Source organism: Diceros bicornis, chromosome 12 (assembly GCF_020826845.1).
Source record: "Diceros bicornis minor isolate mBicDic1 chromosome 12, mDicBic1.mat.cur, whole genome shotgun sequence".
In the NCBI taxonomy this organism is placed as follows: Eukaryota; Metazoa; Chordata; class Mammalia; order Perissodactyla; family Rhinocerotidae; genus Diceros; species Diceros bicornis.
This window is the reverse complement of record NC_080751.1, coordinates 57261927-57287542: the sequence shown is the minus strand read 5'-3', so window position 1 is coordinate 57287542 and position 25616 is coordinate 57261927. Positions and strand designations below refer to the sequence as shown.

Sequence of the window (25616 nt, the reverse complement as noted above, 5' to 3'; positions counted from 1 at the left end):
GCCCCTTCCCCTGGAGGCCCTGGGATCTGATTGGCTGGAAGTGGCCTTCAGGCAGAGAGAGCCAGAGAGGTCCACCCCACACCCATTCCCAAGAGATGCCCCCAAATGCCTCCCTGCTCAGCCTTCCTGGGGTGAATGGAGTTGGGCTCCAAGACTTTGCAACTAGGACCCTGGCCTCTCCAATTTCCTTCTCCCTAGCAGAGCGGCTGAAAGGGCCAGCAGTGGGGTCAAAGGACAGCCAGACCAGAGGCCAAAGAGGGCCAACTCTGGAAAGTCTGGCCCCAGCCTGGGCACCCATCTCTAGGTCCCACCATTTCCCTCACCACTGAGGCTGGGAGCTGCCTTCCCTCCCTCCTCCCCAGACTGTGTGTGTGTGTGTGTGTGTGTGTGTGTGTGTGTGTGTGTGTGTCAGACTCAAGTCTGAGTGTGTATGTGTGTGTTTCAGACTCAAGTCTGAGAGTGTGTGTGTGTGTGTGTTTCAGACTCAAGCCCAAGGAGAGAACTTCAGGGCTCAGCGAAGCCTTAGAGGTCACTGAGTCCGTGCCCCTGCTGGCCATGGAAAATGGATACAAGAATGAACATGCCTGGTGAGTGGCCAGCCCACTTGGGAATCTACTTCCAGCAGGGACACCTATTTACCTGGAAGAGGGCCTGGCTGTGCTCTTTGAAGTTAACCTCAAAGGATTTCAGGGTGAGCTGGAGGCTCCCTTTAAAAAGCCATTATGTGTAGAAGACCCACGTATTGAAGTAAATCTCTTTAGAAGTCATTTCATCCATGCATAGGGTGACAGGTTTGGTAAGAAGGGAACCCACTGTGGAAAATGGTGCTTTCTTTCCGGTGCCTCAGTAACCTTTCTAAAGTTTCTAGTGGGTATCTCCCCACCCCCACCGGGGTGTGCTCATCCTGCCCCGCCCTACATGATTTCATAGCATTAATCATATCCCCTCTCAGCCTTTGTCTCTCCAGACTGGAGAGCATAATCTCTTTAGTCTGTCCTCACTTGGCGGCCCTGCTTTCTTCCCCTTGATCAATTTAGCTGCCCTTCTCTGGAGCTGTTCCAGCTTGGTTATCTCTTTCTTGAGGTGGCAGAAGCAAAATGCACAAAATTCTCTAGGTGAGGATGATGAAAGAAAAGCAGTGTCAACAACTCTGCCCAGATGTGTGTGCCGACGAGTACCTGCAGCAGCACGAGGGGTGCAGGTGCAGCTCGGGCTCCAGAGAAGCCCACGGGGCCCTAGGAAGCCCACGGGAGGCCAGAACCACGGAGGCCAGAACCTGAGGGAATGAATGACTTGCGCTGGAGGTGGCCCTGGAATACGTGACTCTGAGGAAGGGGCCAGGGAGGGATGAAAATAGGCATTTTTGGAAAAACAAAATGAAGATACTGGGATTTCACCTAGATACTCTGCCAATAAGACCAGCTATCTAGAGTGGCCTCCAAAAGGGCCCCTGCCAAACCTGCTCTCTTCCAGAAGTCTCAGCCTGATAGTAACCCTCATGTTGTCGCTGGGGCTTGTAACATCTTCTGCCCCCTCCCCTCCCTCACCCTGCCAACTCTGCCCCACCGCTGCCTCCCCCAACAGGCTCTGGGGTATTTTCTGGCTCCACCCCACCCTCCGATCTCCCTGCATTCTCCTGTGCTCAACCCATCATGCTCACGGGATGCCAGAGCGAGCTTCCCAAAACAAGACTCCCATCTCTTCACACCCCCACCGCCTCAAAAACCTTCCAGGGAAACAACACATTTTTGAGAGGCTAAAGCGTAAACTCCTCAGGCTGCAAACTCTCTCTCCAACCAAGATTGAACGCATTCACCCTCATCCACCAGGCCAGGCCAGTCTGCTCACAGTCCCACCTTCGGGCCGTGGACCATGGACCCGTCCTCCCTCCACACCTTCACTCAGGAAGGTCCTAGGTAGGAAGGTCTCCCACTGTTCCCTTGACTTCTCAACATTACCTCCCTTCTAAGACCCAAGTCCAGCCCCACCCCCCAACACATCTTCGGCATCTGAAGTTCAGCCCACTGGCGAGGATCTCCATACTGGATGCCATTAGAAAGTGCTGATTTGACTGATTTGGTGGGGGAATGAGCAGATGAATCTTCAGGGTACAGTTACAAGAAAAGTCTCTAACCTCGTGAGATACGTGACAGCCCTATTTTCCTCACACCTTCAACAACGTGGGAGGACGGGGCAGCGGGCAGCAGTGTGCTGATGCAGGCTCACAGGCAGGGAAGCCCTCTGAGGGGTTGGGGCCCAGGAATGGGAGATACTCTTTCAGGAACTTTTGTGCATAAAAACAGGGGGCACCAAGTCACTGAGTCAAGGTTCCAGGGGTTAGCGAAGGAGCCATTCTGACCTAGACACGAAGAGGGGATCTGAGCTCTGTCTTAACTTGGTGACGAATCAAAAGGTCATGTTAGGTTGGAAAATGAGCCAATACTACAAACTCCCAACAGCTGTGTTAACTGTACCCAGCTGACTTAAGCTGCAGCCGTACGGTTCCCTAACTTCCCACAGTTTATACCCTAAGTCTTTTCCCTGAAGCGGGGCAGTTCTGCCCTCTTGAACTCGCTCACTCGGGTGCCGCCGTGTTGGAGGTTCGGCCTCCAACGTGGAGTGAGTAACGCTGGCTTTGGGCCGGCCTGCTGGAGCTTGGAGCTCGCTCCCAGCCCCCTCCTCCTCCCCTCCCTCCCCCTCCCTCTCTTTCTGGGTTATTCTTAGCAAGAGGTGACCTCAGAGTGCTCCCACTGAGCAAAAATAACCCTGGAGGAAGTTGGTGGGTATAAATCTTCAATGAATAAATACATATGGCTAGTAAACAGGGTATGGAGCCCCGAAGGGTCCGTCACCCCTCAGGATCCAGTGAGCAAGGGCAGAAACCATCCCTCCTAGTGCCCCAGCTGTAAGCAGCAGGAAGGAGGAAGGTAGTCGCGGGGCTGTCTGGGCTGGTGACCAGGCAGGAACCAGCTTCGGACACCCTCACTTGTTACTGTGCACTGTCCTCGGGAGCTGGTGTACAGGAAGATGCCTTCTCCTCCCGCCCCGGCGCTCACACCCACACACAGGCTCACATTCTCTGTCCCCTCCTCCCTGTCATGGGCACTGGCCAGCCTGCAGGCCCTGGGCCCAGGTGCCAGCTCCCTTCCTAAGCCCCGCCCAGCCCTGTGGCCGGCTTCCTGTTTCCTGTTGCCGGCTCCGGCTGCAAGCATCCTGGCTCTGAGGCCACTGCCACAGACCAACGCCGCTGCCCAGTTTTAACGGGCCCAACTTTCACTCTTCAGACCACCGCAGCCTTCCCCACTTACCCACAGACTCCCTGGTATTTGGGTCAATAGCCCTCCTCAGTTATATTTTCTCTGTATGCTTTTTGGACCAGATCTACACCCTTTTTCAAACACCCTGCACTCATGTGTTAAAGGGAATTTTGGATACCCAGTCTTCCAGATCGTGTGGCTGGAGTGGTGAGGAGGAACCAGCACTGTGGGTTTTATAGTTGAGAAGTGTGAAGTCCAAGACCCAATCATCCTCTCTGAACCTCAGTCTCTTCATCCAAATGTGGGGATGGTAATGACAGCGGCCCCTGCCTACCTCACACAGGTTTGCTGTCTGCATCAAATGAGGTCACCATTGTGGAAGGCTTTTGTAGGCAATAATGTGCTGCACAACTCTGAGCCTCTATTCACGGCCTCTGTCCTCAGTGGGGTGGGGTCCACAGTGCAATGTGGGGTGGCACTTTCAAATCTAATGGAAAAGAGAAGCTCTCTCCACCTGTTTTTCCAACTATCTAGGGTGAATGGCCAGGTTTTGTTTTTGGTTTTTCTAATTCCCTATCCATCAAGAAATGATACTTTTGTAAAATACAAAACCATGCATGTGGATATGATGACAGTATCAAACTGATGTAAAAATTTCTAGATACTTATTCTCAAGTTCTATATAGACAGGTAACAAACAGTTTGCAGACCGGTGCTTCTCAAAGTCAGGTCTGTGGCCCACTGCCAGCTTGTACCTGATCTTTTATTTCTTAGTGTTCATTTTAATGAATTTTACAAACAGTTCAAAAGGGAGAGCCAGTGTGGGTCATGACGGCTAAACTGTCATTTGCAAGACAGGCTTTGATGGGCTGTGACAGTGACACGGGGGGAGGCTGCGGAGCGGCATGTGAGGCAGCGGGAGAGCTGTGCTCAGTGTGTTCAGGGAGCAGTGAGGAGATGGGATTTCTATGGCAAAAGAGGTGGATGCTGAGCACCTGTGCAGGGGCAGGAGGGATCACATGGGGTGGAGCCAGATGGAGTATTCCAGATCTGGTCCCATAAGACATCGAGTCCCTGGAGATTCTTGAACAGAGATGTGCCACGGACTGTATTCAGTATATTACGTGTGGCCTCCTCTCTGGCACACTAGGTTGGAAGATAAGTCTTATTTATCCATGTGGCCTCCTCACCCTGGTAGGTGCTCGGTAGGTGTAAACTGTTTGTCGCTGAAGGGAGGAAGGGCTGGGGAGTTAGAGAGCCTACTGGGGGCAGGTGGGGTCTGGTCTGGGTGAGGGTACAGCCAGGAGGCAGATGCAGAAGCAGGAATGAGTGGAAGGGACAGATGGGACAGATAGGCCTTGGGGGCAAAAGGAGGAGAGAGCTGATTTCTTAGCCTTGGGGCCGGGGGAAGGTGAGGAGACTAGTGGACGTACCTCATCCTTCCCTGTCCAGCGTTGGATACACAACATTTGCACAAATAAAGACCCCGGCCTGCAGCTAGGTTTTCCTCTCTTGCTTCCCAGCACTTCCCCCTCTGTTCCACCTGTGGGGATCTGAGCCAAGCTCCCTCCCCTTTCCAGGCTTAGCTGGATGACACACACTCACCTTCATTAAAGCTCCCTGGTCAATCTGTTCCCAGGGCCACAGCTGCATGAGGTCCCCAAGAAGCCCTCCCTGTTGTGTTCCTCTGCTGGGGAAGGGAGGAGGCCAGGGCAAGCACCTGCTCCACAAGCGAACCAGATGGCCTGTGGGCCCGGGGACCAGGGTCTGACCCCTAGCTGCAGCACACATTTCACCCATGTGGGCTCCCTTGGGGGCCCAGGGGCCTGCTGCCCAGGAAGGTCTGCTGGCTGTTTTCTCTGGGGTCAGTCTTTCTCTGTTCCTCCAATGTGCAAGGGGTCCCTTTCACAACAGCTGCCTCCCCAGTGAGCGTTGCCTTCTCTACACTCTCTCTCCCATCCTGGGGCCTCTCTTGAGAGTCCAGGTGGCTGCAGGTGTCACTCAGGACATAGGCTGGACCACATCCAGCCTATGACCTGCACAGGATATACACTGCCTCCCACCGGGGCTGCTGAGAGGCCGATGCTAGGCTCCCACCTGAAAGGCCTTGGAGACACTGGCTCCACTGGCCCCTGCAGGGGACCAGGTTTATTACCCAGCCAGCCCTGCACATTTGGACTCCACTTGGCTGTTTACAAAGCACCCCTGGAGGTGGACAGGGCAGGTATTACTGGCAGCCACATTCTACCAATGAGGAAGCAGAAGTTCAGAGAAGTTCAGTAACTTTCTCAAGGTGACACAGCTAGGAAGCGGTAAATCCAGTGCTATTTCTTCTGTCCAACTAAGGTTGCTGCGGCCTCCTAAAGAGGAAAGGTTTGGCCGTGCAAGGGCAGGACCGATCTTTGCTGAGAAATGGCTCTTTGGTGCTTGAACCTATTTAATTCTCATTGGGGTCTAGGAGGAATGCATCCCTATCATCTCTATTTTTCAGAAGGCAGAACCCGAGGTTCAGGCAGTGACTTGTTCAAGGTCATACAGGTGCTCAGTGGTGGAGCTGGGACTTAAAACCCAGGTCTGTCAGACTCCAAAGACAGTGCTTTTCCTTCCAAACACTGGCCTCTGATCTCCTTGCACCCTCTGCCCTGGGGCTTCACCCCACCTCTCACTGCTGTGCCCTCCCTCTGGTTCCAGGGACTCAAAGAAATGAGTCAAAGGGTTGCCAGGTCGCTATAGGCGGTGGCTCCTGTCCCCAGCACCCGGATGGGGGAAAGGCAGAGTTTGCTCTGCAGATCAGATATGGAATTATCGTGGGCTCTGACTCAGCCTGGTTCCCCCGCCCACTCCAGCCTGCACTGTGCCCCCCACCTTCTCCCACAGGTGCGTGCCCTGTGGGGGAGGAGAATGGAGGGCACTCGGCGCACAGTGGAGGGAATCTGGGAGTACAGCCTGGAGGTTGCTGCAAGCTGGAAATTCCTTTGAAGTCCACTGTTTTATCTTTCAACATCATGTGAATTTTTCATTCCAGGCCATAAAATATCCATGTTTGCTTTAATATTAAAGAGTTTAAAATTACTTACCAGTTAAATACTTAACTTCTGCCCCCCTTCCCCGCCAAATCTTCAAGCAGAATTGGCAGGGGTGCACTTTAGTACCCAGCAGGTTCCCAAACCTCCTGGCTCTAAGAAGCCCCTCACCTCCAGCTGGTGTAGCCCTTCCTCCTCTGCTGTCCCCTTTCACTTCAGCCCAACTATCTATCCCAAGGGAGACAATCCTGCCCCGCTGAGAACATTTCCTAGAAGGCCTAAGCTATAAATCCAGAGCTCCTGGCTCCCCCCTTACCTTCTTGCTCCAAGTTCCCCATTCTCAGCTGGAAAGGGCTAAAAGAAGGGAAGAAGCTGTCTCTGGGGCTGGCAAATAATTACTGTTCTGCCCCTGAGTTTAGGGCATAAGGAAGGCAGGCTCCTACAGCCTACAGGTATTGCCCTCTGGAGCACTCTTCATCTTGGGCAACCACAGGGCTTCCCCCAGACTCAGAGGAATGGCACCCAGAAGCCTGGGGCTTTCAGCCGCCCCTGTGGCCTGCACCTTCACGGGACGTAAACAGGGTCCAGCTCTCCTTTCTTACAAGAGGAGTCTTGCCCTGCATCTCTTCCCTACTCACTCTAACCAGACTCCCAGATCTCAGTCCCTTCCTCCAGGTTCTCCTAGGGAGGGCTGAGGCCCAGGGTGGGCATGTGGATGGGGAAGGAGAATCAAGTCCTGCCTTGTCAAAGCCACCGGCCCGGCCTGAGGCATCTGTAAGGCCCTCTTGCAGCCCTTCCAGAAGGAAGCTGGGAGTCAGGGGCCTCGTTCAAGTCCCAGCTCTGCTACTACCCACAGCGCAAGTCCCCTGGCCTCTGGGGGCCTCCAGTTTGATGTAGAAAATAGGGGAGTTGTGAGAGTGGTTCTGGAGCTCAAAGAATGGGGAATGTAAATAAGCTCTGCAGCTCACGGGGCGTGCCCCATGGCCTAGTCTTACTGTCCCCGAGTCCCTGCAGGACACACACCACTGTGCGCACGTGTGTGTGCTGGGAGGATGCCACGACACTCACCGGGGGGTGCTTGCGCTTCCTCCCAGGCCGCCCCACCTTCCGTGCAGTTGTGCTGGGCTCCTGCCGCTCCTCCTTGCCACGAGCCTCCTCCTGCTCCTCTCCCTCCTGCGGGCACAGACACAGCCTGTGAAGCCAGGGCTGGATCCAAGCGGCCTCCTCCCCGGCCCTCCCCCACGACAGCCTCGCTTCTAGGGCTGTGCCATGCTGTTCCCCCTGGCAGGGATGATCTTCACTCCCTTCCTGCCTGGTAAAGCTTGAGCCACCCCTTAGGGCCCCATTTAAATACACCCTCGGGGGGACTTCAGGGCAGACCCCACTGCCCCTGCAGAATGCAGCTCTCCCTCCGGGCGGCCACATTTTCTGAACCACAGAATTATAACATATGCTCTGACAAAGATTTTGTTTCTAAAATATATGAGTTTATTTATATGAAAAAATCTTATACAAGTACAAAAATTAGTTATATATTTAATGAATCACCTTTATTGAAAAGAATAAAATCACAAGAAAAGAAATATTAAATTTAGCAATGTATATGAGAAGTACATGCATCATTTGGAATGAGGACTATCACAGGCAATGGAGGACTTGCACAACTGCTGTAAATACACCTGCCCTGAAATGTTGGTCATGTGGCACTGGCATTACACACGCCTGTCACCCCACAGGAGCATCTCAGGGACCATGTCTTGGCTCATCTTGATCCCCCTCATTCACCGAGTTCAGGACCAGAAGTTTGGTTTTGTTACCCACCTGTCACCAAGTACCAGCTAGAACAGGGCCATTGTGGTCTCATGGGGCACAGAGACATAAACCTAGAAAGTCCTCCTGCCTCGCTGCTCCAGCCTGGCCACAAACCACCCACAAGTCGCTTCTGACTCAGCCGGCTCCGGCATGACTAATCATGAGCAGAAACAATGTTGGGGAAGGAAAGAGAAAGGGACCCTGACCCAGCAGAGGGACCACAGGCTGCTCTTCACGCCCTCATGATGTCAGCACCCAAAGATGGCTTCGCGGTCCACCCTGGGGAGGGAGTCAACCCAGAGCAGCGCTGGTGCCACGGAAAAGAAAGAGAAGGTGGCCAGGCTTCCTGGGGATTTAATCAAGATGGCCCTCAAAAAAAAAAAAAGATGGCCTTCAACGTCCCACTCAACTTTCACTTTCTGTGATTTCAAAATAGCTTGTGGTTTGCCACATTAATTTTCAGGTGATGGTAGGACATGCACATGGAAACCTACTGCGACCAGTTGTAGATATTAGATCAATAGGAAGAGTGGCACCGGCCCCCCATCCGTCCGTCGGTCCATTCGAGGCATGTTTGTGGGACAGACCCACCCGGGAGGGAGATTTAGGGGTGCCACAGCTGAGGTTCTGGGAGTCCTCCAAAGAGATGCAAGTGGAAGATGAGCAGAGGCACCAGGCCTTAGCACCAGGGGGAGGCCATGGTCAAGTTGGAGGGAGGGCAGAGCACATGAAGGTGAGGGAGAGGGTGTTCAGAGGAATAGGAAGAGGACACGGTGTACTGTGGGTGCAAGGAAGGAGACAGCTGCCAACCCAAGAGGTCGATGTCATCAGATGCACGGAAGTCAAAGAGGACAAAGTGGTTTGGCTAGAGGTGGTCACGGCTGACCGTAGAGACGGCACTGTCGATAAGCTGTGCAGGACAACATGGCAACGAGGATCAAGGGGCTGAAGAGACAATTCAAGGAGCCCAGCCGAGAAGAGTCTGGAACAGAAGACAGTGATGGCAGCCCCATGCGCATCTGTGGGCAGGAGGGGGATCCAGAGTGGAGAGAGAGGCTGCATGGGGACCAGACACCCATAGGAGGCTCTTTTCAGAAAAACACAGCAGAGAAGCCATGAGGGCAGAAAAGCCAAAGGGGGAACAGCCAAGTGGTGGAAGGCCTCCATGAGAGCTCTGGGAGGCCTGGGCTGAGGGTGGCCTGGGGGCACACGCCCCGTGGCAGGCCAGACCTGCTGGTTCTAAGCTGTCTTCCGAGGTCCCACAGATAACCCCATATGAGAAAGGATCACTTGAATCACACAGAGAGGAAATATTACTAATGCAGCTTAACCTCTGTGAAGGTTTCAACTGGATCTACACGACTGCAGAGAGCTGAGACGGTGCTTTCAGTCTGATTCCACCACTGCTAAATGGGCACCGTCTCGATCGTTCTGACCAGGTAACTCAGCATTTACAAAATAGTCAGAGTCAATACAGGTCACAGAAAGGCACAGGGCCAGAGCAAACCAAAGTGCACATGTCCCAGCTCGTCCCTTTGCTAGTTACAGAACCACCCTCTCTCACCCTTAGTTTCCTCATCCATATAACGGGTGTGATGGTGTCCATTCTGCCTGCTTCTCAGGTTTATAAGAGGACAGATGACAACTGGTTTGGGGATTCTGCTGACACCCCAGAGCCTACAACAGGCCCAGCACTTAGTAGAGGTTTCACGTGCCCCCAGATGAGAGGGCTTACATGTTCCCTGGCAGCTGGAGGCCCACCCAGCCCCTGTACTTGCCTGGAGATCACTAGGCTAGACCTAGCCCAGCCTCTGACTGTTTCACAGCTGGGCCCACGGGACTGGAATGCACAGGGCAGCAGACAAGAAGGGCCAAAGTGGATCAGGACCAGCCTGGGTGGCCATAGGGTCTGGAAAGATTCCTACTGCCCAGAAATTCTGGGCTCTGAACTATTTCTTTAACAAACTGCATTTTTTGTGTGTGTGTGTGAGGAAGATCAGCCCTGAGCTAACATCCATGCCAATTCTCCTGTTTTTTTGCTGAGGAAGACCAGCCCTGAGCTAACATCTATTGCCAATCCTCCTCCTTTATTTTTCTCTTTTTCTCCCCAAAGCCCCAGTAGATAGTTGTACGTCATAGTTGCACATCCTTCTAGTTGCTGTATGTGGGACGCCGCCTCAGCATGGCCGGACAAGCAGTGCGTTGGTGCGCACCCAGGATCCGAACCCGGGCAGCCAGTAGCAGAGCGTGCGCACTTAACTGCTAAGCCATGGGGCCGGCCCCCAAACTGCATTTCTTATAGAGGGATTCATTTGATTTTCTGACTTTTATTCTGAACTAGTCAGAGATAGGAAAGCTAACCAAGGCCTCTGGTCAGCAGAAAGGAACCACAGTTACCACATTGCAGTGACCTAAAAACAAAGACACCTGACATTTAGGAGCAGCCAGCCCTGGTGTCCACAAGACATGTGGAGAAAGCCTTCGGGGTCCCCGACAGGAACCCCTGTGCCATCTGGAGACTTGCCGGAACTCTTCACCTTAAGCCACACATGCCATGCCTGATGCCCAGGAGATGCTCAGCACATTTTTCCCCTGTTGAATTCAATCCAGCGAAACAGCCCAGGAGGACGGGGTGGAAGGCCCTGAAGCCACACCCCCATCTGGGTCCTGCCGTGTGGAGAATGTGGAGATCACAGGGCAGGCTGCCATGGACTGAGCCTGTGCCTCGGGCTGGCACGGGGCAAGGCGCTTTACGCCCGATCCAGCCTTCGGGCCTCAGGCACCCCTGGCTGTGCTTGAGGAAACCACCTCCACGAGAGCCGGGTTGAGCACTCGCACCCGGGACTGAGCGACCTCTGCCCCATGCCCTTTCCAGCAGGCCCGGAAGCACGGCTTTGTGAAAAGCACATTATTTTTGGCCAACATATCATTCTTCCACGATGTAGTCACAAGTCACAGGGCAAAGGGGAAGGCAATACCCTTCTGCTCCGGGCCTGCCTGAGTTCACACCAATGAGTCAGGGGGATAATACAGGAGAAGGGTGAGCAGATGGTGCGGGGCCGTGCCCCTTAAGGAGGCGTAGCAAGTGGTTCATTCTCTCATCTGTCACGGGGCCTGTTTCATTCAATATCTTTGCTGATGGGCTGAGCAAAGGAATTTAAAATATGCTTATCAAATCTGCAAGTAGCACTGAATTAGGAGGCGTCACTAATACTCTGAAAGGGAAGAATCTGATTCACAGTGACTTGGAGCAGCTGGAAAACAGTAACAAATTTAGCAGGAACACATTTGAGCCCAGGTTGATTTCCTCATCTGTCAAGGAAGGGGACTGAATCAGTCAATCCTTCCAGTGGGAGGTGACAGGAGGGGGCAGAAATTCTAGTTAGGTGGGCTTTGGGGAAAGCAGAGGCGGGCTGGACTTTTTGCTCTGCTCTTTACTCACTAGTAATTTCAAGCTATTTAACCTCTCTGAGCCTTGCTTTTCTCACCTATAAAATGGGGATAATAATATCTACCTCACAGCAATGTAACAACAATTAAATGAGGTAATATATCAAAGGCTGACATGTGATAGTCACTCAAGAATTGCTAACTTCCTCCGCTCTGCACATCCTGACCAGAACTAGTCAGAAAAGTACATCACTCCTTTCTCCCCATCCTCCCTCCCTGCGCCCATGCAAATCCCTGCTCACTGCCCTGCATGTGCAGCCATCACTCACTGCTCCAGACAAACCCCAACATCTGGCTGGTCCTGCTGCAGTGAGATACTCAGGAACATGGGGGCTCCGTGATCTTTCCAAAATGCAAAGCTGATTATGTCACTCTGCAGAGCTTAAGCCCTTGCTGAGGGGCTCCCAGGGGCCTGCAGGAGCAAGCCAAGCTCCTTAGCCCTTGTGAAGGAAGGCCCCCAGGATCTGGCTGGCCGCCTTGGTGTCTGCTCCCCACTGCAAACAGACTGCACCAGGTGCAAAAGCGGGCTGCTTCCCTCCCCCTGGTGCCTTGGCATAGACCTTTCCTCCTGTCCCGACTACCTTCCCCCGCCAGGTTGACCAGCAAACCCTTACTTTTCCAGCCTCACTTCCTGGATTCCCTTTCTCTGGGTCCCCTCCTCCATCCCGTCCTGGCCAGGTCGCACACTCCTTCAAGGGACTGTGTCTTATTCACCCTGGTGTCCCCACTACCTAGATCAATGCACCTGGCACAGGGCAGGAACTCGAAAATACTCGATGAGTGACTGTCACACAGTAGGTGCTCAATAAACGAGTCCACGGACACAGAGAGAGCACATATACAAATCCACAAACCTGCATGAATACAACTGGGCATTAGGTTCCAGTGCCACTCTGATCTCTATGACTCTAAATCAAGAAACAGAATGACTAAAATGTACTTTCTAGGCTTAATCATGTCACTCTACATTTATGCAACTCTTTACAGCTTTCAAAGCACCTTCACATTTGGTGGCCTGTTAGATTAGGTAGTTACCATCAGCCTCTCTAAACTTCTGAGGCTATGATTTGACCTACATTTTAACACAGCTCACTGGATGGATTATTTTAAGCCACATACAATTTCTCATTCTGATGAGCTGGGCTATGACGATAATAATCTTTCGCATTTGTGCAGTACATGGTAATTAACAAAGCGTTTTCACATACGTTATTTCATTTTATTCTTACACTTTACAGAAAGCAGAGCTGGTATTATGTTTTTCCATTACACAGGCGGGAAATCTGAAGCTCAGAGAGGTTACCTAACTTGCAGAGATCAGAGAGCCAGGAAGGGAGGCCTTTAGAACCAAAGTTTAAACCTTCATTCCCAGCCCATGGGTCTTTCCACTGCAATACGCCACTATGCCCTACTATGCTGTGTTACTGACATGTATGTGCACACACACACACAGTGAGACCACGAGCACGCAGGCAATCCAAGTGTAAAGGTGCACACTGGCATTCACATGTACTTATCCATACAGAGCTGTCTCAGGGGCCTCATGCCTAGACACAGGACCCCTCCCCCAAGAGAGACATTTCCCATGAGGCCCTCACCCAGAGACAGCCAGCCAGACCATACGTGTTCTCTTCAGAACATACACCGGATGCTACTGACCCAGCATCCGTTGAGCAGATGTCTCAAGTTGGTGTTTGAGTCGAGGGGATGAACTTGCCGGATCTAGCCAGCCACTTGCCTGGGCCCCCTGGGACAAGAAGCACATACAGCCTTTGCCAGCTGGCTGGCTGGCCTCCCAGGGCCTGTCTGTGGTCATGGAATTCAGTGAAAGGAATTGGCTTCTCCAGCAGGCAGAGCCCCGTTCTGGGCTGCCCGAGTACCAGGTCTGCCGAGTTACAGCCAAAGGACCCGTATCACGCACACGTGCTCACGCACACACGCTCACGTGTACTCACACGTAGGGCATGCGCAGGCCAGGCCTGCAGAGAAGGGAGCCTCAGGGGGTGCTGCTGGAGGCTGCGTGGGGAGGGGCAGAGGCTGACGGTGTAAGTGGCCACGTAGGTGCTCACACTCCCACAGAGCCCTCCAAAGCCCCCTGCTGCTTCTGATCTCAGGCTCCTCCCAAAGCTCATCAGCCCTTTGTTTCAATTATTCAACAACATTCAACAATATTCATTGACCGCTTAGTGGGCTTCATACTATAACTATTGATGAAAGCCTCCTATCCCTCCCAGAAGGCCACACTCCTGGAGGGCAGTGGCCATGTCCTATTGGCCCCTCCAAGTCCCCCACAGCTCCTGGGTACCTGCACACAGTAGGTGTTCCATAAATGCTAAACGGTTGAAAATGGTCGTGCCTGTGGGTTTTCCCAGGTGCTCCTCCACACCCTGCCTGCTATGCAGGGGCCTCACTGGAGGATTTTCTGGAATGGAAAATCTGCTAAGCACACACCATAGCACCCCACAGCCCAGCTGTGCTCACCTCTGTGGTCTCAGGGCCACCGTGAGCCAAGTCTGTGGATGTGCTCAAAAACATTTATTGAGTACCTACTGTGTACTGGATATAAAGATAAGCACATAGGGACCTCAATTTAGAGGGAGAGACAACATGTAAACAAATAAGTGCCTGCCACTGTGCTGAGAGCCAGGGGAGAGCGTGCCCACCCTCTGCTAGCAGCCACCTCTGCAGACCCCAAGCCCATTCATATTCACTCCTTCAGCAGCCCACCCAGGCTCTGCACAGCCCACCACCTCATCCCCACCTGACCAGGCACCCTTGCTTTATGGAGGGAAAGAATCCAGGTAAAACTACTTCATAGCTACATGGCCTTTGCCAAGTTTCTTAACCTCTCTAAGCCTCAATTCCTCATCTGTAAAATGGGGATAACGACAGTAGGTGCCTCCTGAGTTACCGTGAGGATTGAGTGAGTCAATTGCCAGGTAAAGGAACCTCCTTTATATGCCCTTTGACGCTGTGCAAATGTTAAGTGGGATGATTACAAGTAGCATCCCTAATTGCCCTGTGGCTCTCTGCAGAGGCAGCTGCAGGGCATGACCAGGCCCTGTGCCCAGTCCAGGTGCCAGAAAGGAAGGGCATCCCCCCCCATTTCCCAATCGTCCTGGGACACCTACGCCAGATTGGGTTCTCTGCCTGTCCTCGTCCCCTCTGCAGAGCTGAGCTCAGCATTCCCCACCCAGGCCCTGTGGGACCTGCTTCTTGGCAGGGATGGGCTCCAGCCCAGTCATGTAGGGCATGAGGGGTCCAAGGGACCTTGACCCCAGCTGTGGCCCCTCGCTTGGGCCTCTGAAGACAGCCACAGCCCTTGCCATCAGGAGTTAGACCTCTCCGCCACTTGCCTCAGTTTTGCTTCTGTTCAATGGGTGAAGGGAGAAGGGACCTCAGGCCTGTGTGCGCCTGCAGACCCAGAAATAACCTTCCCGCCACATGCTGGGTTTTTAGCGGACTTTAAACCTACACCATTCACACTCCCATCTGCATTTTCCGTGCTCTTCTCCCTCCCATGCCCCTCAATCCTTGGGGCTGCAGTGGATCTACACCACAAATGTGCATATGGATAAATATGTAGGAGGATGGATAGGTAGGTAGTTAAAAAGATAGATAGATATGGGACCGGCCCGGTGGCGCAGCGGTTAAGTGCGTGCATGCACTCCGCTTCGGCAGCCCGAGGGTTCGCAGTTTCGGATCCCGGGCGCACACCGATGCACCACTTGCTAAGCCATGCTGTGGCGGCGTCCCATATAAAGTAGAGGAAGATGGGCACGGATGTTAGCCCAGGGCCAATCTTCCTCAGCAAAAAGAGGAGGATTGGCGTCGGATATTAGCTCAGGGCTGATCTTCCTCGCAAAAAAAAAAAAAAAGAAAGATAGGTAGGTAGGTAGGTAGACAGCTAGTTCGCTATCTAAAATAAACTATAAGACTAACTTAATATGTGCCAGACCCCTATGTTAACCATTCACGCACATCGTCTCATGTAACCCTCTCATTTCCCTGCTCAGAGATCACATAGCTGAGTCTCACAGCAGAGTCCAGATTCAAATGTAGATCGCCAGAGTCCAACTGACCCCCACTCAAGACTGTATTGACTGCAAGGTTAACTGAACTTGACACATAATAATATCCCACTTAGAGAATTTTAGAGAACCTGAAGCCTCAAACACGAGTCCCAGTCAGCTCAGGGGTGGGCACTATTTACATCACACATCTGCTCTATATGCCCAAGCATCAAATCGACTCCACTGAGCTAAAAATGGATGCGCCATTATTATTAGCTGTGTTCCTGAAGAGGAAAGGGTAAAGTTGCCTTTTCTGTAACTGTTTAAATGTACTAAGAGGGATGCTATTTAAACGACCCCTATAGTGACTATTATAAAGCAAAGAGCCAGCCCTGAGTGACCAAGTGGGTATCTGAGTGCAATAAAGGCAGAGCATGTCCAGGGGCGGGCAACAGACCCGTGGGTCAGCGAGAGAAAATGACAGTGGAGTGGGAGGAATTTCCCCCCAGGATGCCCTCGAGCTTGGGTACCAGAGTGCAGGAAGGGCTCAGCGCCCAAGGGAAATCAGTGCTCGCCAGGCCTCTGGGCTGGACTTAGGTGGGGAGGGAGGAGCTCTGGCACAGCGCTGGCCATGCATGCATGCACGCACACACACACACAGGCACACATAAACAAACACATGCATACACACACGCAAGCACACATACACAAACACATGCACGCATGCACATGCACACACTCTTGCTGTGCTCCCAGCACAATTATGTACCCCGTGCTGCTGCTTCTACTACCCAGCAGGATAGGGCATGCCGAGGGTGAGCTGTCCAGGGGGGGGCCTTCCTTCTTCTGGAGGATAGGTATGGCTTACCCATCCTTGTATCTTCCCATCCCCTTCCCATTACTAGGTCTTCCAGGAATGTTTATTCAGTTGGTCCAACAGACCTGTGGAGCCCTACTATGTGCTAGGTACCTGGAAAGTTTGAAGAAAGAGAGTGGGAGGGCGGGAAGAAGAGAAGGAAAGAGAAGCAATGTAGGCAGAGAAGAAGGAAGGAAGCCAGGGAGGGAGGGAGAGCAGGAGAGGAGGAGGGAGGCAGAAAGCAGAAGGGAACGCAAAGAAGCAATGGGTCCACAGCAATGTCTTCCTTGAAAAGTATGTATCTGGGATGCGTGCATGCGCACGCGTGTGCGTGCACCCAGAATCGTGCACACTAGCCTGTGTATGTGAGTTCCTGCTGGAGACGAAGAGCTCCCAACATCCACCCCAGAGCAAGAGCACTGTCACACAGAGAAAAGCATTCTCTGACCATCCAACTTTCAGTCTAAATAACCGTACTTGAACCTGCAGCAGAAGAAACATGGGTAGGACTACAGAACATCACGGCTGGGAGGCACCATTCACTCCACTCCCCTTCACACAAGAGGCAGCCTCAAGAGCACAGAAGCCAAGAGCACAGGATGCCAGGGTTCCAATCCCAGCACCATAACTTACTATCTGTGTGACCTTAGGCAAGTGACCTAACCTCTCCGAGCATCAATTTAGTCTTTAATAAGATAGAGTGATGAATAATAGAGCCTACATTATGGAGCAATTATAAGAAGGAAATAAGATAATGCAAGGACAGAGCTTAAAAGAGCACCTGGCAGACAGTCAGCACTCAGTGCACCTTGGCTGTTATGTGTCTGAAGCCAGAGGAAGGAGGAGAGTGGCAAGATCAGGGGCCCAGCCCTGGGGCTTGGACTCCTGGCCAGGCACTCATTGGTACTGGGGATCTGAGGAGGCCCTTCTAGCCCCAAGGGGGCAAATGCTCTTGGTCCCCTTTCCTGCTCCCTCTGCCCCTCTCCCTCTCCTCCATGCAGAGCCTGGCACCCTACCTCCATGATCCCCTCTAAGCCAAGACGAGGCTCCTGGCCTCCCTGCCCCTCTCCCATAAGGCAGCTTCCCCCACCTCTGCTGTGGCCACGTTTACCCAGCTGACCTGCCCTGGCCAGCGCCCCACAGCTCAGCCCCCAAAGCCTGCCTCCTCCCAGCCTCCCCAAGCAGCCCCCTCCCTGCCCAACATATGGATGGCAGGATTGGGGGGCTGCAGGAAGGGATGCTGGGCAGGGGTCAGGGGGACACCACATATAGACCTCTCTATACACTCCCGGCCACAAGCATGGCCACCTCAGCCCATCACCCACAGCCCTGCATCCCACCCGCCTGATCCGCGGCTCTGGGATTGTTCTCCTGTGCAGGGGTCTTATCGACTCTCATTTTCCTTTCTATCCTATCCACAAAATATGTCCTTTCTATCCTATCCACAAAATACCTCCTCTGTGCTAGTCAGGCCCTGAGGATTCACACGGAAGACAGTGGCTGGGCCCTGCCCGCCAGGGGCAGCAGTGGGGCTGGATAGTACCCACACCAGCACTCCTCAAGTCCCCCAGAGGGCTGGTTGAAACACGGAGTGCTGGGCTCTGTCCCCAGAGTTTCTGATTCAGCAGGTCTGGGGTGGGGCCCCAGCTTTTGCATTTCTAACCTTCCCAGGTGCTGTGGTGCTGCTGGGCTAGGAACCCCATTTTGAGAACTGCTGGTCCACTGCAAACTGTAACTCAAGACAGCGTGAAGCCAGGGCTCTGACCAGCAAGGAGGAGAGAAAACTAGAGAAAGGGCACACCAGGCAGAGGAGCAGCATAAACAATGGCCTGGCACTCCAGGAAGTTCTGGAGTGAAAGGTACAGGGGGGCGTGGCCCGGCAAGAGGCTGGAAGGGCACGTGGGGCCAGGCGGTGAAGGGGCCAGTGAGTGGCCACACCCCTTCCCTCTGGCTCACCACACAGTTCCTTTGTGCCAAGTGCCCCTGGCAACTCTGCAGGCTCCTTGGGCTGCAGCCCAAGCCCATCTTCCCCCTCTGCAGAGACGCAGCTCCCCTGCCCCCGGCCTGGCTTTCACAGGCTGCCCTGGGCGGCTGTCAGTGTCTCTACCCGCCCTCCACGGGCAGCTCCCTTGAGCTGCGGGAGGCAGCCCCGAGGTGCCAGGGAGGAGTGCCAGGTGAGCCAGCATGCGCAGTGTGGGCGTGGGCAGCTGGGGAGGAGCGCCCGCCGTGCCCCCGCCCCCATTTATCGGCTCCCTTTATCAGCACCAGGATCTGGGGCTGGGTGTGTGTTTGTGGCCGCTTTAGCCAGAGCAGTTACTATGGGTAGATAATAATAGCAATCGTAATCCCTCATAATTGGACCCGACTTTGCTGTCTGCAGGGCACTTCCATGCCCATGACCTCATCTGACTTCCACAACCACCCTGTAAAACAGGCATGGCTAGAGTTACGATCCCCATTTGACAGCTGAGCAAACGTAAGCCCAGATGGCCTGAAGTCACATCTCCAGTAAATGGCACACTCAGGCCTGGGACCTGGGACTTCTGACTCTTGGTCCAGTGCTCTTTCTCTACCCTGAACTGTCATAATACCGAGCCTGAACTTCTGCTCTCCATGGGTGGGGGCCAGGGCCTCTGCTGCCCAGGGCAGCACAGTCCAGTCACCGGAGGAGTTTGGCCCGGCTGTCCCCATCTTCCCCACCTGCGGGGGCCAGCTGACCACCAACTGCAAGTGCATGGACACAGAGCTGTGTGAGCACCGGTCAGGACATGGGACTGGGGGAGAGGAGTCAGGGCCACCTAATCCAACAGAGGAGCAAAGCTAGGCCCAAGGAGAGGAAGGAATTATCCATGGCCATGGCTGCCACTTGAGAACACAGGTGGCTACAGGTGGCCCCAACTCTGTGGCAGCAGGGTCTGGGTGTGCTGCTGCCTGAGTCCTGGGCAGGAGTAGCCCAGAAGGCCCATGGGATAACCTGAACTACCTATTCCTTTTCCATGGGGTCAGAAAGAAGCGGGGACTGGCCTGTAGCCCCTACCAGCCTCACCCAGTGGGCTGCGGCATAACTTTCTCCCCAGCTGGCTGGGTATACACCCCCCACATGGCACTCTACAGGATTCCAGGCTAGGAAGCCAGGTGTCTGGGCTTCGTGCATCCACGTGCGTGTGTGTGTGTGTGTGTGTGTGTGTGTGTGTGTGTGAACGTGTGTCCATACCAGGACTCACACAGGTGGGGCAGTGGGAAAGGCTCCAATCCAGGAGGCAGGAGACCGGGCTCTCATCTGGACCCACCACTGAGAAGCTGGGCTCAGCTTCCTCATCTGTAAACTAGGGCCATCTGTCCTTGCCCACTTGTTTCATGTGTTGTCCCGAAAGGCCAAATGGATGGAAACCACCCAGAAAACAGAAACACGTTCTAAGAATGAGTGAGCCCGGGAAGGAGTTGAGCACGCGTGGAGGAGGGTGAGCAGGGAGCAGGTCTCGGAGCTACCCTCACCGTGGGCCAGCAGAGCTGACGCTCCTCAGAGTGCTCAGGGGCCCCACACCTGGTGCCAGTTGTCCTCCCTGGTTCCAAAAGGCCAAACGATGCCCCATGAACATGCCCTGCTACTCCCAGATACCACCAAACGTCACCACCCCTCACCCCTGCGGGAAAGGGGAGCAGGCAGATGGAACCGTGGGGACGAGGGCACAGCAGACAGGATGCCTCAGGAAGGCCCGCGGCCAGCACCACTTCCCCAGAAGGGTGGCGGCAGGGTTTACCATTCCACCAACAGATGGGGGGAAACGGAGTCCAAGTGTTGGGGTTCGTATGGCTTTGCCTACAGGTGGACTCAGCTCAGTGAGGTCCCCCAGGCAGCCTGTCGGGACCCGGCAGGGATTCCATCAGTCGGCTGTGATCTCCTCTAACTGATTTAGGCCCTTCCTGGAGCTCAGCAGAAGGGAAAAGAGGTCACCCCTCATGGGGCTCTCAAAACAAGGAGGTCACTAGCTCCATAGCCAGAAGTGACACTTGCTTGGAGCCTAGGGTGGGGGTGGGAAGCAGGAAATCACCGTCTCCACGATGACTGGTGTCACCCTGAGCACACAGCACACCGCAGTGAGCCTGACTGTCTGTGTGGGAGGGGGAGCCCTCACGCGGCCTCACATCTACCGAGACCCCTGAACTTGTCTTTGGCCTCTCAGAAGCTACTGAACACCCTGGGGAAACAGAGGCAGCTAAAACAGGTAAAGTGACTCTTGAGGACACACAGCTAGTAAGAGGCTGATCCAGAAAGGAATCCAGGTTTGGGGACTGTCTGCAAGGCTGACCCCTAACAATTGCACAGACCTTGTGTTTGAACCTCTGCTCAAACACAAGGGGGTCAAAAGCTTGGGTCCTGGAGCCTGACCGCCTGGCTCAAATTCCCGCTCTACCACCAGGACTTAACCTCGTCAAGCCTCAGTTTCCTCATCGCCAAAACAGAGCTATCAGTCCTCCTACCCTGTGTGAGACTGAGCGGCGCGGTCCAGCGCTCAGCACACCTGAGCTGTCATTCCTGGGGACCGGCCCTCCCTCTCTGGTTCCAGCCAGAGGGTCCCCAGCAGAGCCAGCTGCTCACCTTGCGGTCCTCCTCCCGCTCCGGAGCGGAGCTGCTGGTGTCCCCGGGGCCGCTGGAGGGCATTGCGGGAAGCTGGGCGGTGGGAGGCAGGCTGGGGCTGCGCGGGGCTGGGGGGCTGCTGGCCTTTGGGGAAGGAATTATCGTGGTCTTTGTAAGCAAGAGTTACAACTTAGACATAGATCCCGGTGCCAAGTGAGACTCCAGTGAAACGCTGCCTCGGGCTGCCCGTGGGTTTGGGCTTCCAGCGGCTCCACCTGCGGGGGAAGAGAAGAGGGCTCAGCAGGGCAGGGCACCCCCAACCCAGGCCCCATCTGACCCCCACCCGCTCCCCTGACTAGGCCCTCAGCCCCAGGGCCACACTGGCCTGTGGGGCCTGCCCCTCCAACCTCACCCCTCTTTCCCAGCCTCACCGGCAGCTCAGGCCAGCCTAGCACCCCAGAGAGTGGGGGAACTGAAGCCAACTCGGCTGGTGCGGGACTGCCTGGCTTCCCTCAGGGCCACCTCCTGTCTCCAAGGCGGCAAGTCTCCCCAGGCCTCCGCGTTGCTGTGGCACAGTGGGCGCCACTTCTGGGACTTCCAGCTGCCTCTCGCCTCCTCCCTTCTCTTCATTCACGTCTGTTCTTTCCTTTGAAAGCTTCCCGCACCCTCCTCCCACCCCAACCACCCCCTGGGAAATCCCAGAGGTCCCCAGCCCGGCTACATTTTCCTTCTAATCTGTCCTCCCCACACGCCCCCACCCCCACACCGCTCCCCACCACGTGGAGGAAGTGAGCGGCAGGCACAGGATGTAGTGAAATGAATGTCACCTCACTTCAGGACCAGCCTGGGCCCAGAGAAAGCTGAGGTTGAACTCAGGCTGCGGCCAGGCTGAGGGCCTAGGTTTGTAGCGCCGTCGAGGGGATGCCCTGGTGGGGAGAGGCCACAGCCACGGGCACGCTGAGGGAGGACGCAAGGCTGCTCTCTCCCCTGCCTCATGAACCGGCCCCATTTGCCTTCAGAAACTGGTGGGCTTGAGGGGGCCCTCTGAACCCACACAGCTGAATTTTAGGGGCTTTTCATCCTCCCTGCTTCAGGTGTGGGCCTCAAGCCAGTGAAATTACAAAGCCCAAGCGGCAGGCCTCAGCTGGGGGTGGGCGCGTTGCGGCTTCAATCCCCTTCACTCAGGGACAGAGTTCTCCTGCTCCCCACCCCCCAGGAGGAGACATGGGCCAAGCCCCTGCCTCCAGTGCGCCAGCCAGGGCCAGGGAGGGGATTGGCAGGAGAAGGAAAGTGGGAGGCAGGCTGGATCTGGGCCCACCCACACCCTTCCCCGTGCAGTTCCCAGTTCCCGGTTCTGCTTCCCCCCCCCCCCCCCCCCCCCCGCTCCCCTCCCTCTTGGGCTTCTTCTCCCATCCCCCTCCAGCCAGGGCTCCCTGGAAAACCAGGAACCGGAGAAAGCACAGGCTTAGGTCTCCTGCGGGCGTCGCCCCTTCCCCAGGGATGGGTGCCTGGCCGGAAGGGAGGGCGGTGCCCCAGTCCTGGCTCTGGCCCCCGTGTGGATGGGAAGCTGGTGCTGGGAGGAGCCTCCTAGGGCCAGGACAGGAGGGGCCCCATAAGTTAAAACCAGACAGGACGAAGGTGCTCCACACCCCACAGGTGGGCCCGAAGGAAGCTCGGGTGTAACGACACTGCTAAGCTCAGCACAGTGCGGGGCTCAGTGAATGTCTGCTGCCCAAGTGCACGAGTGAGCGGAGGGCAATAGTGAGAGCAGCCCCACGTGTCAGAGGCTGTGCTGAGCACGTGACAGGCATTCCTCCTGCGGGCAGCTGTGAGTGCTGTTACTATACCTAGTACAGTTGAGTTTGAGACTCCAAGGGTTAGGACTTGTCCATACGCCAGTGTCAAAGCACAGGCTTGAATCCAGATCTCTGACTCTAAAGCTCTGAGGGGGTCTCGACGAAGCTCTACCCCCCAACTTACACCACCCACAGAAACAACTCTTGAGAACCCACTGGAGAACTGGTCCAACCCAGAACTCCACGAGGCTTCCATCCACTATCAGCCAGAGGTTCCCCCTCAAACCTGCTCCCCATTTGTTAGCACAAACACCCCCAATCACCCCCACATCAAAACCTTCAAAAGAATGTGGAAGCTAAGAGAGGCAGAGACTTATTGGAAAGAACATTGAACCCGGAGTCAGCAGATGTGGGTTCTAGTCCCGACTCGGGCTTCTCTGGCCCTCAGTTTCCTCATCTATATGATGGCGAGTTGGACTAGATGATCTACAAGATGTCTTCTAGCTCTGCCTTGCCAAGCTGCTGGAGGCCGCAAGGGTAAAGAGGAGGAGCAGACAAGCCTGGGACGTCTTCAGGAGCCCCAAGAGCCCCAGAACGGAGTCCGTGGAGACCCAGGCACAAAGAAAGTAAAAGGCAGATAACTGTCTGCCCAGACGTTTGTCTCAACGCTGCCCTGAGGCCGAGAGACATCCGGGGGGGCTTCTGTGAGAAAAAAACACTTTCAGAGAACCTCTGGTCGCCAGTGAGAAGAGGAAGGAAGCAGGAGAGAAAAGGAGAACATCACAAGGCGTTGACCCCAAAGGCAGACGCCCCGGAAAGGGAAGGAAATGCTCTTTCCTCCTCCCCTTCCTCCAGATAGCCCCCTGATAGCTGAGCTGCATACACTGTACTCACAGCAAATGCAGCTGACCTGGGCCAGTCTTAAGGTTTCTTTGTGTTACTCAGTGGAACAGACCTGTCAGTAAGTGTCCCTAAAAATCACCCAGCCTCGTCTAAAACCATCCAGCATATGGCTGGGCAGCCCGTGCACTGCACAACTCCAGGGAGCCCAGTGTGCTGGCCATGCCTGCACTTCCCGCCTGCCTTCTTCTCTCAAGTAGCCCTGCCCAGGGGAGTGACCTGCTCCTGGGCCCACAGTCCCAACACAGCAGCATGTGTCCACCATGACGTCCTTCGCCAAGCACGGCCCTGCTGCTCCTGGCACTAAAGCATCTTCCTCACCCGCGCCAAGAGCTGCACCACAAAACCACCACCAAAGAAAAATCCCTGCCAAGAACCCTACCACCATGACAGGCAGCTTCTGTTTTCTCTTTTATATTTCTAATGTCCACAGTGGCCATGAATAATGTTTATAACAACAAGTTAAAAAAACTTTTTTAAGGAATCCCATCACGAAAATGTCTTGCTATTGTAACTGACATGATCACCATCATCACTACTTCAATTACAAAACTGTTGTAGAAAAAGGATTGGGATTTTGAATATACCCACCAAATTTCACTACCTTCTAAATTCAACTTAGTAGAAAGATTTTTTTAAGGAGATGTAAAGTCACAAGATTGGGCTGAACAGAGGAGACACCACCAAAAAAATTTTGGGGTCTGGAAAGCAGACTTGCTTTCCAGTTAAATGTCAAAGAGCACATGAGAACTGATTTACAACAGAGTCCTTAAAAGACACTTGACATGATAGTACCAGGTACCTCCGGGACCAGGGGGGAAGAGAATGCACGTGTGAAAATAAAGAGGACTGAATGAAAGAAGTAAAATCCCTAGATCCGCCCCCCCAGAAGTCTGAAGGTTTATTCTCTGGAGAGCACAAAACAGAGGGTCTTTGCACAGAGAGTTAGTTGACTAGCACAGTTGGAGCAAAGATAACATAACAAAACCAAGGAGATGAAGACTATGTTAAACGTTGAGGTTGAGTCTCTCCGGCTACTCCCCAACTGGGCTCCTAGAACGCTGGCAGCCAGACCCTTACCTTCTTCTCTGGAGAATCTAATCAGTCTAAGAAGAAAGGCCTAAGGATACAGATACTGACACCAGAACCCAAATGTTGTCCAAATGGCTTGTTTAGGTCAACCATGGTGGATCTATAAGTCAACAAGCCCCACCATCATGCTCAGAGTTTCCAATCCGCTTTTAGTCCCCTGTACTTAATCCTGAAAGGACAACCTAGGAGCACTAGACATCTGAGGGAAGCTTCTAACTCAGAAGATAGAGAACAAATAAACCAAAACCAAAACCAAACAAAACACAACTTGGAGGAAACAGACTTTATGCACAGAGAAGATACTATATTCATGAAACAAGAACATGATGCTCTAAAAAAAGAACATTCAGAGAACTAAAAAGAACTCCTAGAAATAAAAATCATGCCAGTAGAAATGCAAAACTCAATAGAAGGGATATATTGAAAAGAAAAATAGAAAATAGGAGAGGATGGAAAAGAGACTTGGTCCAGAAGTTTCCACATCTGAAAAATAGAAGTTACAGAAAGAAAAAAACAGAAGGGAGAAAATTACCAATGAAATAATTCAAGAGAATTTCCCAGAACTGAAAGACAGCAGTTGCCTGATTGAAAAGGCCCAATGAATGTCCCACACAATGGATGAAAACAGACCCACACCAAGGCACATCATTGTGAAACTTTAGAACACTGGGACAAAGAGAAGATCCTACAAGTTTCCAGAGAGGGAGAAGAAAGTGACACATAAAGTTTCAGGAATCAGAATGGCTTCAGACTGCTCAATGTTAATACGGAACACAAGAAGACAAAGGACCAATACCCTGGAAATTCTTAAAATAATTCTCCAATTAGAATTCTTTAC

At 53.7% G+C, this 25616-nt stretch overlaps 1 protein-coding gene across 2 annotated transcripts in view; it reads right to left on the bottom strand.

The window, feature by feature from the left end:
- Positions 1 to 21265, bottom strand: part of DNMT3A (DNA methyltransferase 3 alpha) — a 78857-nt gene extending 57592 nt beyond the window's left edge. The window contains exons 1-2 of one of the 2 annotated variants that reach the window (XM_058551659.1): positions 21012 to 21265; positions 7349 to 7453 (exon numbers count right to left, since the gene is read on the bottom strand). In XM_058551659.1, the coding sequence (XP_058407642.1) occupies positions 7349 to 7453; positions 21012 to 21074 (168 nt within the window). In that variant the 5' untranslated portion in view covers positions 21075 to 21265. The remainder of the gene's footprint in view (positions 1 to 7348; positions 7454 to 21011) is intronic. The other variant, XM_058551658.1, reaches the window with a different exon arrangement.
- Positions 21266 to 25616: the final 4351 nt, after the last annotated feature.